Below are 13,592 nucleotides of genomic sequence, written 5' to 3'. Positions count from 1 at the left end.
GTAGTTATGTCAGTAAAGTAGAAGATGTTGTCTGTGGATGCGGAATCGTCCACTGAGCAAGAATCCCAATGGCAGTTGGGTGTGGCTTAGTGGCAGAACACTTGCCCCAGGCCAGGCTTCTAGTTGCAGCTTTCTAGGGGCTTGGTCAGTGGGGAGTAAATGGATCTTCACATCTTCGGATTTGAAGGAATTCTTGTAATGTAACTGAAGAGATACCTTTATGCCAGAACTAACTAAATTGTTTTTGCATCTTTTATACTTTGAGAAGTGTATATAAGGGCATATACCACAAAGATTCCATAATTTTTTCCTTTTTCTTTTCTTTTTCTTTTTTGAGACAGGGTTTCTCTGAGTATCCCTGGCTGTCCTGGAACTCACTCTGTAGACTGAGCTGGCCTCAGACTCAGAGATCCACCTGCCTCTGCTTCCCAAGAGCTGGGATTAAAGATGTCTGCTGCTGTGCCTCCCTAAAGTTTATTGCTGCTAAGGCTTCAGATACAAAAGTATACTATAATTCAAAACACTAAATACTGATAATCATTTCATTCATTTTTCCAAAAGAGTTTAAGGACTTACAAGCACTGTCATATTTACTACTTGGTTGCAGTACCCATGATGATCATTCTTACAATTGTTGGTATGCTCACCTTTTACTGTTTGCTTTGTATTGTTGACTTTACATTTTACTTTTAGATTTATTTTGTGGTATCTAAGTATTTTGCCTCTGTGAATATGTATGCATCATCATGGGTACCAGATACCAGAAAGGTCAGAGGAGGATGCCTGGTTTCCTTACAGTGCAGGCACAGATGGCTGTGAGCCATCATGACAGTGCTGGGAATAGGGCCCAGGTCTTTTCCAATAGTCCCAGGTACTCTAAACCACCAATCCCACCTTCCAGCCCTGTGTTCTGCCTTATTTTAAACTTACTTTTTAAAGTAGAATGTATAAGGCACAGTGTGTGATCTCTCCAGCCTGGCCTAACTTCAAGTTGTTGGAGGAAATCAGAAGGTCAAGTGTAGTAGGCCTACCTATGAGATACTAAGAAACGAGTGGTCCATGTACGCCATTTGATCCTGCAGATACAAATGTATTTTGGATTTATTTTGACAAACTTTAGCAACCTTCCCTCTTTTTTTGTACATTGAATGTTTCTGAATATATTTTAACTGCTTTGTATAAGTATTTGAAGTTGTATTTTTAATACAGAATTCACTTCTTGTGAATAATGCTTTAACAGTTAATGTACATGGGTTGGGTCTGGCATTCCATAGGCAAAGACAGAGCTCTATGAGTTCAAAGCCAGGTTAGTCTACATAGCAAGTTCCAGGCCAGTCAAGGCTATATAGAGAGGCTATTGCAGTGGCAGCAGCGGCAGCAGCAGCAGAACATTGTAAAAATTTGTCATTCTTCTGGTTTTAATTCTAGGTATTAGAAGATAATGACTATGGCCGAGCTGTGGACTGGTGGGGCCTAGGTGTTGTCATGTATGAAATGATGTGTGGGAGGTTGCCTTTCTACAACCAGGATCATGAGAAACTCTTTGAACTAATACTAATGGAAGACATCAAATTCCCCCGAACACTCTCTTCAGATGCAAAGTCATTGCTTTCAGGGCTCTTGATAAAGGATCCAAATAAACGGTAAGCTGTAATAATGGTCCGTAAGTTAATGATGAATTGGTTAGAGTATGTTTTGTGAAAATTAATTCAAATATGACTGACTTCAGGAAGCATTGTGTTTGGTATTGACATTTTCCCACTAAGATACTGACTTCTTTATGAGTGCATAATACAGAACAGCTTAAAAATTCATCAATTCTTTCTTAACTTGAAAGTATTATACAGACTTACCATATAAGAGTTCTTTAGAAATTCTTTATTTGTAGTATGAAAAAAGAATTTCTTTTTCGGGAGTGGGGGAGGAAAGGGTTTGTCTGGCTTATTCCTCCACAGCACTGTTCGTGATCAGAGGAAGTCAGGGCAGGAGGACAGGAACTCCAGCAGGGCAGGAGCTGATGCGGAGGCCATGGAGGGTGCTGCTTACTGGCTTGCTTCAGATGGCCTGCTCATCCTGCTTTCTGTTTTCTTTCTTTCTTTTTAAATTTAATTTATTTATTTTTTTACACTTCAGATTTTGTCCCCATCCTGGTCCACCATCCCATACCTCATCCCCTATTCTTCCATCTCCATGAGGATGTGCCCCTACCTCCCATACCCCACCTCACCAGACTTCTCCACTCTCTGGGCCTCCAGTCTCTTGAAGGTTAGGTGCATCTTCTCTGATTGAACCCATAACTGGCAGTCCTCTGCTGTGTATGTGTGTTAGGGGCCTCATATCAGCTGGCATTGCTGCCTGGTTGGTGATCCAGTCTCTCAGAGATCTCGGGGGTCCAGATTAATTGAGACTGCTGGTTCCCCTACAGGGTCGCCCTCCTCCTCTGCTTCCTCCAGTTTTCCCCTAATTCAACCACAGGGGTCAGCAGCTTCTGTCCATTGGTTGGGCGTAAATATCTGCATCTGACTCTTTCAGCTGCTTGTTGGGTCTTTCGGAGGGCAGTCCTGATAGGTCCCTTTTTGTGAGCATCCCATAGCCTCAGTAATAGTGTCAGACCTTGGGGCCTCCCCTTGAGTTGGATCCCACTTTGGACCTATCGCTGGACCTCCTTTCCCTCAGGCTCTTATTCATTTTCGTCCCTGAAGTTCTTTCAGACAGGAACAATTATGGGTCAGGGTTTTTGACTGTGGGCTGGCAACCCCATCCCTTATTTGATGCCCTGTCTTTCTACTGGAGGCAGACTCTACAAGTTCCCTCTCCCCACTGTAGAGCATTTCATCTAAGGCCCCTCCCTTTGAATCCTGAGAGTCTCTCACTTTCCAGGTCTCTGGTACATTCTGGAGAGCCCCCTTACCCCCACCTCCTATGTCCCGAGGTTGTCTGTTTTCATTCTTTCTGCTGGTCCTCAGGGCTTCAGTCCTGACCCCCCACCCAATGCCTGATCATGTTCCCCTCTTCTCTTCTGTGTCCCGTTTCCCACCCAAGTAACCCTCCTCTTGTGATTGCTTTCTTCCTCCCAGGTGGAATTAAAGCCTCCTCACTTGGGCTCTTTGGGTTCTGTGGATTGTATCCTGAGTGTTGTACACCTTTTTTTGGCTAATAATCCACTTACTAGAGAGTATATAATACTATGCATGTCCTTTTGGGTCTGAGTTACCTCACTTGGGATGATATTTTCTAGTTCGATCCATCTGTTGACAAAACTCAAAATGTTATTATTAATAGCCATTAATTAATAGTTATTAATTCCATTGTATAAATGAACCACATTTTCTGTATCCATTCTTCTGTTGTGAGACATCTGGGTTGTTTCTAGCTTCTGGCTATCACAAACAAGGCTGCTATGAACATAGTGGGACACGTACCTTTTTGGCATAGTGGGGCATCTTTTGGGTAAATGTCCAAGAGTGGTATAGCTGGGTCTTCAGGTAGATCTATTTACAGTTTTCTGAGGAATCTCCAGACTGATTTCCAGAGTGGTTGTACCAGTTTGCAATCCCACCAACAATGGAGGAGTGTTCCTCTTTCTCCACATCCTCGCCAGCATCTGCTGTCACCTGAGGTTTTGATCTTAGCCATTCTGACTGGTAAAAGATGGAATCTCAGGGTCATTTTGACTTTTGTTTCCCTGATCACTAAGGACTTTGAAATTTTCTTTAGAATTTCTTAGTTATCTTAAATCTCGAACTTATTGGGATAGCAGGATCCTTTTTGTTTTTGTCTCTAGGACTTCATATTCCTACTGATGGACATCATAGAAAGAGAAGCTGTTCCCACTCTCTCCTACTCACACTAATCTATGTTAACATATCTAGCTTTTATTATTTCAATTTTTTCTAAATATGGCTAAAAATTGATTTTTAAAAGTAAGATGCGTAATTTTGTTTTTACAGAAATGTTTAATTATCAGCTAAACTCTCCTAAAGCCTTGTCTGCTCAGTCACTGCAGATGCCTCCTGAATATAAAGTCCCTAACCACAGTGTCAGAGAGGGTGTATACACACACACACACACACACACACATATACACACACACACACACACACACACACACACACACACACACACACACACACATACACATACACACACACACACACACATACACACACACACATACACACACATACATATACACTCACATATACACACACATACACACATACACAAACACACATACACACATACACACACATATAGATACATACATATATACACACACATACACACATACACATACACATATAGATACATACATATATATACACACACATATAGATACATACATATATACATACACATAGATACATACACACACACATATAGATACATATATTCAGTGAGAGGCAGAGTGGGGGAGTGTGAGGGGGAGAGAGAGAGAGAGAGAGAGAGAGAGAGAGAGAGAGAGAGAGAGAGAGAGAGAGAATTCTTTCCCCCTGAGTATCAGAACTTTCTTGAAAGTTCATTAAATTCCAGGCATCTAGAGGATAGATAACGTCATAGGCTTTTGATTGTCCAGAACACTTTTCCTAATGTTTCGTTACAGTGTATTGTGATTCGTGCTTAACATAACTGAGAGTCAGTGAGTGAGTGAAAGAAGTGTGTGAAGTCTTAGAACTCAGTCTCTGTCTAGTTTAGTAGTAGTTGCCACTATAGGCATCTAATTTTTAAATTTGTAAGAACATGGAACTGGAAGGATGGTGTGCACAGTTCAGTGACTGGCTGCTCCTGAGAGGATCTGGATTTGGCACCCACCTAATGATTGACAACCATCTGTAACTCCAGTTCCACAGGCTCTGGCACCCTCTTCTGACCTCCTCAGGCATTAGACATGCACATGATAAACATGCAGGTAAAACACCCGTACATCACTAGGAGACTGAGACAGGAGGATTTAGGGTTTGAGGCCAGCCTGAGCAACAGAGCGAGTCATATCTTTAAAACAAGTAACAGAAGAATTTCTAGATAAGAAAGTAGGTTCTTTTTGAAGCCACGGTTTTAAAACATGTATACAATTTGAAAATGAAAAAGTAGAAATAGTAAGAGAGTTGGTGTGGTAACTCTGCCTAGTTTAGGGAGCATAAGCAAAGGCTTGTAGTGATGGATGCTGAGGGCAACTAAATAAGCCAGGTCTGGTTCCTCTGGGAAACCTAGATAGAGGATGCCAGGTAAGGGTCAGGAAGAAATGAGCCAGTGCCTAGACAGTCTCAGTAGCCAACTGTGGATTTCGGTGTTCATTGACACTGAGCTGGTAACTAGAGGCAGAGAAGTAGCACAGAAAGGAGTGTGTAAGAAAAGGAGGCCCGGGACAGAAAGCCGGGAGACCTCTCAGTTCAGGAAGCAAACCAAGCCAGCCTCAGCCTCCAGAACACACAGGCAGATACTGTGACTCTTTTCCTGGAGTTACTTTAAGTGACTAAAGTTTTCTGATATTCTTTACTGACTTGCTTTGAGTTCTGCCAAAGGATCTACCGGCAGTGGACTTTATTTCTTTTTCTCTGTTACTCTGTATCCCTGTGTTACTCCACATGTCTGTATCCCTGACTGCAGCTTACATAGAAGGCATCACTTCCTACAGTACTATAGGAAATGGGGATTATTCTGTGATATTACTCATAGTTAAAAACACATGGGAACTAAAGGTTTATTTGGCATTCTGATGTTTAAAGTTTAATAAATTTAAGCATAAATAAGTCAGTTCAAAGCATATTTTGACATCATTTTGAAGTCTTTAAGTTGTATATTAAGGAGCCATTGACATTGAAAATTTTGACAGCTTCACACTTTGAAGGAGCTTGTGCTACTGGATTTTAGCTTCTAAACGTCATTCTACAGCTGCAGTCTCAGGCAGTGTGTAGAGTTCCCAGGCAGGATATTATGTATTTTGACAAACTTGGTAGCTATCTCCTAAGCCAACGTATTGTAAAATACTGAGGTTTTTACACAAAAATGAGTAACTGAACCTGGATTGATTTTTTTTTTTTTAAATTGGAGAATCCTCGCAAGTATACATCCAATGCAAACAGTAATGTCAACTATAAGCAAACTAAACAGTGTAAGAAATAGAGTTCTTATTTTTATGCATACTAGTTTCATTTATACTTTGAAATATTAAATTATTTTCATAAAAACGATTTTGGTGTTTTCTGCTTATCTTATCTCTTAAGCAAGCTTAGAGTGGCTCTGTTAATCCAGTACTGACCTCTGCCCTCCCAGGAGTTGGCAGCCTACCAGGGGGAAAGCAGCATAATTGGAAGAACAGTGAGTATAGGGTCAGAGGCTAACCCTTAAATAAAATCACCAGACTGAAAGTTCCAGATATGAACTCTTCTAAAATATTATACAATCTAGTGTCCATCTCTGGAGCAGAGTTTAGGAGTTTAAAGAATCCTCTGTAGATTCTAGAAAGGCTTTCTTGGAGTTAACGCCCAGGTTAACCATGTATTTACTGATTGCTTTGGATTTCATCCTGACTATGTGAGAGCAGCTAGGTCCTTCTTAGACACGGGGTCCTTACGTCTGGTAGCCAGTACTCCAAAGAGTTAGTCCGCATTCACGTTCTCTAGCTGTTTGGACTTCCCCTCTAACTAGTGGTCTGTTAATACTGGTATGAACCAAATCACCAGAACTAGCTGTTAAATTTCAACAGATGTTGAGAGCTGTACATTTTATTAGTCACTTATTGTTATCAAATTATGCAAATTAAATCAAGAATAGTGGTAGCAAAGTTCTAATAATTTTGTCCATGTTACTTAGTTTCTGAGTTGTGTCCATGTGAAAACCATATATAATGATTTGATGTTGAACTATGTCATTTTGAAATTGGCCTTTTTAGTGTATCATTTCTGCTACCAAAATTAAGCAATCCTCTAAGTCGGTGTTTGGTTGGTGTTTGATTCTTTAGAATTAAGACAACGAGGAGGAAAGGTTACTAGTGTAGACTGAGCTGAAGAGCCATGGGTTGTCTAACACTGTAAATGCAGCAGAGGAAGGCGAAGTGTTCACTGTGCAGTCGCTCAGCCGTCAGTGCTCATGTTTGCGGTTCCTCGTGTTACTCTCTTCTCTGGTTTAACAGAAACAAAACAAACACGCCACAACTAATTAATAATCATACTCATTTATAGTCGAATGTGGAATTGAGCATAAATTAAAGGTTTTCTGTGAAAATTTGATGTCTGATTTATAATGGAAACGTTTTGTGTATATTATTATGCTGTACATCCTGTATAACAGTGAAAGTTAAATGCAGTCATATTGCTGCGCATGTGCATGACCCAGTGCAAAGAAAGCTCCCTACATTGGATCTGGTCCAGTATTTTCCTTCATTTCTTCTCTGTTTTCCTTATTTTTTCTGTTTTCTTTGTTACCCCTCTCCATTCTTATTTTTCATATTTTTTAAATAAATATATACTAAATTAAACTATAGAAACCAGAAAATACTTGATTTTTTTCTTGTTTAAATAAAAATAACTTTAAAACTTAGGGTGTAATTTTAACTTTTATTTTTATATTCTGAATTGTATAGCAAACTGAACTGTAAGGATAAGGATATTTCATAGATAATATTGTTTCTATATCATTTTTTGAAATATGAATGTAACTCTGAGATTTTATGTAGGATAGTGGTGTCTAGAGATAGTTTTATTGTTGTTCATTTTGGGACACTCATGGTCTTGGTTTCTTTCTGCAGCCCTGGCTGTTCTGGAACTCACTTTGTAGACCAGGTTGGCCTCAAACTCAGAGATGTGCCTGCCTCAACCTGCCCAGAATTGTGAATAACTACACTAGGATCACAGATCTTTTTCTAACTGTGTATTTACTTCAGAATTTACACCAACAGCAAGATTTTGACTCTGAAAGAGGAGGAGTGTAGCAGCATCCCTTGCTTGTACATGTTGCTGCCCACGTAAACCTCGTAACCCCAGAGCAGCTGCAGCTCTGCCTCACAGTTGGAGCTGCTCACCTCTCTCAAGGGCCACGCCCATGCCTGTCAGGCCGGCCTCCAACCTTCATGTGATGGTAGTGTTACTGAGCAGCATTATTTAATTTTTATTTTTATGGTTATGCATTTCAAAAATTATTTAAACACAGTAAATTTTATATACACAAAATTTTTATTACTTAACTTATATGAATGTTTTATCTTCATTTAATTTTTTTTCTGTTCTCACAGCCTTGGTGGAGGGCCAGATGATGCAAAAGAGATTATGAGGCACAGTTTCTTTTCTGGAGTAAACTGGCAGGACGTATATGACAAAAAGGTAAGATGTCTCTACAGTCTCTACACTTCAGAAATTCACCTCACTAAACTTTAATGATAGAATGATATTTTCTGTTTTGCTTTGGAATTGAAATTATGTTGAAAACATTAACAGAAAAAAGTTTTAGTATTTAACAAAATAAAGCTATGATTTTATTTAAATTCTCTCTGTTACTTGTAAAATATTATTTCCCATAAAACGATTGCTACCAATTATTTATCCTTATGTTTACTGTAATGTTCATGTTTCTTGTTGGCTTTTGTTCATTGTTTTGAGACTCTGTCACGCTTAGCTCAGGCTATTTCTGGTGTTTGCTGTGCTTCTGTGGGCCTACCTTCCGCACAGGGCTCCAGGTACACCGCATATGCCTGCCTTTACCAGTGCTTGTACTCTACTTTGCCTTTGGACAGTCTTCATACAGATACTGATTTTGATTTTTCTATGCATTCATAACTTTTTATGTGTGCATATGTATGGTTGGAGGAGGAACTGAAGTTGATGTATTCTGTTGTTTCTTTCCCTGAACCTGGAGCTCACAGATGAGGTGGGCCTGGCTGGGCAGTGAGCTCCAGGGATCTGCTTGTCTGTCCCTCAGCTCTGAGGAGTCACTGTGTGCTACAACATGTGGCTTCTAACAGAGGTACTAGAAATCCGAGCTCTCATTCTTATGTTTAAGAGCCAAGTTCTTTATCTAATGAGATATCTCTCCTGCCCTTTATATAAAACTTTAATGTGAAAATTTGATGAAATACAGTAATTTACTTAGAAATTTTATCTATTTTGTCAAACCTAGCCATTTCTAGATTTCCTTATTTTTATCTGAAGCATCATTTGTTTTGTGCCAAATTATTTTCTCTTTGAGCCCCATTGAAGAATCACAGTACAAATGATATGGGAGATGACTGGTATTTCATTTTTATATAATGTTGTTGGCAGTAGGAAGTATGGTGAGTTTTCTTCCCATTCCTGTAACTAAGCATTTAAAATAATTGTTTATTTAAACACTTTGTTCAAAGCTCCACTTTTCCCCAACTCACATGTTTAGAATTGCTCACATGTGAAAGTCCTGTCGTATGCTAGGTCCTTCACAGGCTTTGTGATTCAGGAGCATCCTGAAGTGCTATGGTGGACAGCTGTGTCCATTTTATATCACTGCTGGTCCTCAGGAGACGCATTGCACCTAAGAAGGCCTCTGCAACCTGTGCTCTGCCTGTACCACCACTCCCCAGCACAAGAGAACTACAAGCGGTGCATGGCTAGGGAACTCTTTGAGACATAAAGGGCTGTAAAATGCAACAGTGTCCTCCCCTCACATGCCTGTCCGTGAAGTGCTCCCCTCACATGACTGTCCGTGAAGTGCTCTCTCCTGAGAACCAGAGGGGGGTGTGGTTCAGCGGCAGAGCCCTCGCTTGGCACGTGTGGGTGCCGTGCTTCTCTTGCACCACACATACAAAGTGAATAAAAATAAATAGAAGGAGAAAGAAGAAGGCAAACATTTCTTTAAAAGGCAGTGGTAAGGATACACTGTGGCACTGCTAACCACAGAGGGAAGGTCTCAGTCCTGGGAGGAAACTTCTCTGTAGAGCATGGCTTTGTGTAGTGTTCAGATGGTCATGTGAAATAGCTGTTGGCAAAACTGAAGAAAGCTCTAGAAACCAAGTAGTGTGTTCAGGAGGAGATGCTTTTCCTATCTCTTGGACTACTTATGTCCAGAGTAAAGATAACACTACAGATAACATAACTGGGCATCCAACCTGTGAGGATAGACATTAGACAAGGAAAGAGGAAGTCAACGTGTAACTATATGAAATGTATGTAAAGAAAATATTTTGTAAGTGTAAAGCTTGTCATAAGAAATGCGACCACAAACGTCAGTCTCTGTGAACAGTGGAGTTAGTGTGGCTCATTCCTTCTGTAAATGCTTTGCTCCTCTGGGAGAGCGCTGGTATTTTCAAACACCCTTATATAGTCAGAACCAACCTTACCACAGCACCCTTCGATGTTGTATCTGGGTTTGTATAGCACAAATAAGTAAAAAACTGACTCTCACATCTTCTGATAACAGTAGCAAGTTTAACAAAATTAGTAAGAAATTTGGTATTTTGGAAATATGAATCATGAAGTAAACTGTAAAATTGGATAATTTTCAGGGTCTTTGTATTTTTAAAATGTATAACTTTGACTAGTGAGATGGCTCAGTGACTAAAGGCACTTGTCCCCAAGTATTCTGTCCCTGTGATGCATATGGTGAAAAGGGATAACCTACTCCTGAAAGTTGTCCTCTGACCTTCACATGTGCGCTGTGCCACATGCAGACCCTTCACACACTCAAGAAAGTAAACATTTTGAAAATTAAATATATTACTAATGCACAACTAGGTATTTCATCTTCAACGCTGGCATTTTGTTGCTTGCCAATAAACTTTGGTATTATTTCATAAATTAGTCCTTAATTAATGCCTGTTTTTTAATTAATATTTTTCATACAGGGTCTCACTGTTATCTCTGGGTAACCTAGAACTGATTGTGGTAATCAAACTGGCCTTGAACTCATAAAAATCTGCCTAACTCTTTTTCAAAATTTTCGTGGCAAAAAGAGATGATATGTTTAGTATCTTTAAACCAGATCTAAACCATCCTCTGTAAAAGAAAAACGAAGTACAAAATTAACTAATTGTAGAGGAACACAGAAACAAAGTTGGAAGAACCAGTCCTCTATTCTGGACTCTTATCTTGCCCCCTTTTGCAGAAAGGGACGAGCCACACAAGTCATAGAAGATTCTGATCATCTTAGGACCCTTAAGCTGGGAGACATTTCTGGAAGGGCGTTTGCTAATATGTCTTTGTCCACACACCCTTTCCTTCTGTTTAAGACAGGGTCTTCCTATGTATGCTTTCTTGCCTCAAACTCAATTTCCTCCCTCCTCAGCCTCCTGGGTACTTGGATTACAGGTATGCACTAGATCAGACTTAGATTTACTTTATTTACATATTTTAATTTTTAAGAATCATTTATTTTATGTGTATGGGTTTATTGCTTGCATGTATATGTACTCTGTGTGTGTGTGTGTGTGTGTGTGTGTGTGTGTGTGTGTGTGTGTGTGTGTGTGTGTGTGAGAGAGAGATATGCAGAGGTTAGAATGTTATATGCCATGTGGGTTCTGGAGTCCGGGAACCAAACTTTAGTCCCTTCTAAGATTTTAAAGAATCAAATTAATTTGGATTTTCTTGATTTTTCTCTATTTACGATTTTGTTTATTTACTACACATGTGTCTGTCTGTCTGCATCCGTGGTGTATGTGCTCTGTCACTGTGCTGCATTACTAGTCTTATTGATTATCTTTATTCAGCTGCTGTAAGTTTACTTTTCCTTTCTTTCTCTAGCCTCTCTAAGTTGAAACTGTAATCATTGTTGTGAGACATTGTTATTGTTGTCACTGTCATCAGTACTAACATATCACTCAGTCAAGCAAAAAGTTCTCTCTAGGGCAGACGCTCTTACCCTGTGGGTTGACACCCCTTTGGGGGTCGAACAACCCTTTCACAGGGGTCACTTATGACATTAGAAAACATAGATATTTATATTACAATTCAGAACAGTAGTACAATTTCAGTTACAAAGTAGCAATGAAGTAATTTTATGGTTGGAGTCACCAGTATTAACAGAAATTGTATCAAAGGGTCACAGCATTTGTAAGGTTGAGAACTACTATGCTAGGGAATGTTCAGTCTGTTTCTTTGGTTTTAAAATGCATTTTAATTAAAAATATTTAAAATACTTTATATAATGTGGAGAAAAGAGAAAAAGAACAGCTAAATATTAGGGGGTGAGGAAGAACCAAATGGCTGTTCCTACTTTAAAAGTTTATTGAGCTTTCTTTGCATCTGGTTAATATCTGTTGTGTGGCTTTTTTAATAATAAAGTTTCTTAATTAAAACTTTAAATTATCATGGACAGAGGGGGGAGGAGAAGAAAACACAGATTCTGCTTTTCCTCTATAACATGTTTTTACCAAGATGCGTCTATGGGTATGGGACACATGTTCTGTTAAGATGGCAGATGGTGTGGCTCATGTCGTCAGCGTCCTTCTGTACTGGTACTATCAGTCACTGACAAGCAGTTGTTGAAATCTTCAGCCACGATTGTAAACATCTTTTTAATTTTGCATTTCTTTTTTTTGGTTTTGTTTATTTTTTAATTTTTTTCAGTGATCCTCCTCACACTCGGTGCTTTATATACAAGGCCAGTGTTCTGCAGCTGGACTGCATTCCCAGCTTCTCACTGTGTTTTCAAGGATTGGCTGTATGTGCTGTATGTTAATTTGGGACTGTTATATCTTGGTGAATTTATGTCTTTAACCCATAGGTTATTTATTGATTTTCTTTTATTAAGTATACATCGTGTGTGTGTGTGTGTGTGTGTGTGTGTGTGTGTGTGTGTGTGAGAGAGAGAGAGAGAGAGAGAGAGAGAGAGAGAGAGAGAGAGTCTTTTCTCATCATTTTACTTTCATCTATTTAGATTATATGTAGGTAGATTCTGTTTTAGCATGTAGTTTATTCTTTTTCTCCTTATTCACTGGATAACATGAGACTAAATGAAATGTGATGTATAGTATAGCTATCTTCATTTAATTCATTTATTGACATAGATGTCTGATTTTTAATTGTCCTTTCTGCCTTTCTCTTTGCCTACCTCTTTTGTGTCTGTTGAGTATGTCTGGCTCTGTTTCTCCTGTGTCTGTTGATCTCCTGTAACTCATGTTACACGCTACAGTGTCTGGTCCCCCAGTCTGCTCTCAGCTGGAATTACCTCACACAGAGCAGCAGACTTTTCCTCCCTTTGCCATTCCTATGCTGCCATTTTCTAAGATTTCTCTTCCTTCATACAATAAATATTACATTATATGGTAATTATACTTTTTGCTTATAGATAACTTTCTGACCTTTGCAGTTCAAGGGATTAAACCCAGGCTGCATGCTTTTCATCACAGGGCTGCACCACTAAACTCTGAAGAGTTCTATCTAAAATGGTCAAAAATTCTGTATGTTCATTTACTTCATTCAGGTCCGTGCATCTACATGGTGGTGTGTTTCCTGTGCATTTCTCTTTAGTCGGCACTCTAAGGCTGACCTTTCTTGCTTTGAAAACATTGATAGAATGTAAAGGAAATACAATAATGACAGTCATGGGAATGTGACATTTAAGAAAGGGAAGAGGAGCAATGTAAGAGGGTGAAGCCATAATACAAGGCCTGCCTGACCTGAGAGGCAGAG

At 39.4% G+C, this 13,592-nt stretch overlaps 1 protein-coding gene across 5 annotated transcripts in view; it reads left to right on the top strand.

Moving 5' to 3' along the window:
- Positions 1-13,592, top strand: part of Akt3 (AKT serine/threonine kinase 3) — a 281,481-nt gene that overhangs the window by 250,993 nt on the left and 16,896 nt on the right. For all 5 annotated transcript variants that reach the window (XM_032915105.1, XM_032915106.1, XM_032915102.1 and 2 more), the window contains 2 exons: positions 1,429-1,643; positions 8,231-8,318. In XM_032915105.1, coding sequence (XP_032770996.1) covers positions 1,429-1,643; positions 8,231-8,318 — 303 coding nt within the window. The remainder of the gene's footprint in view (positions 1-1,428; positions 1,644-8,230; positions 8,319-13,592) is intronic.

Source organism: Rattus rattus, chromosome 10 (genome assembly GCF_011064425.1).
Source record: "Rattus rattus isolate New Zealand chromosome 10, Rrattus_CSIRO_v1, whole genome shotgun sequence".
NCBI classification, from domain to species: Eukaryota; Metazoa; Chordata; class Mammalia; order Rodentia; family Muridae; genus Rattus; species Rattus rattus.
This window is presented reverse-complemented; position numbering and strand designations above follow the sequence as displayed.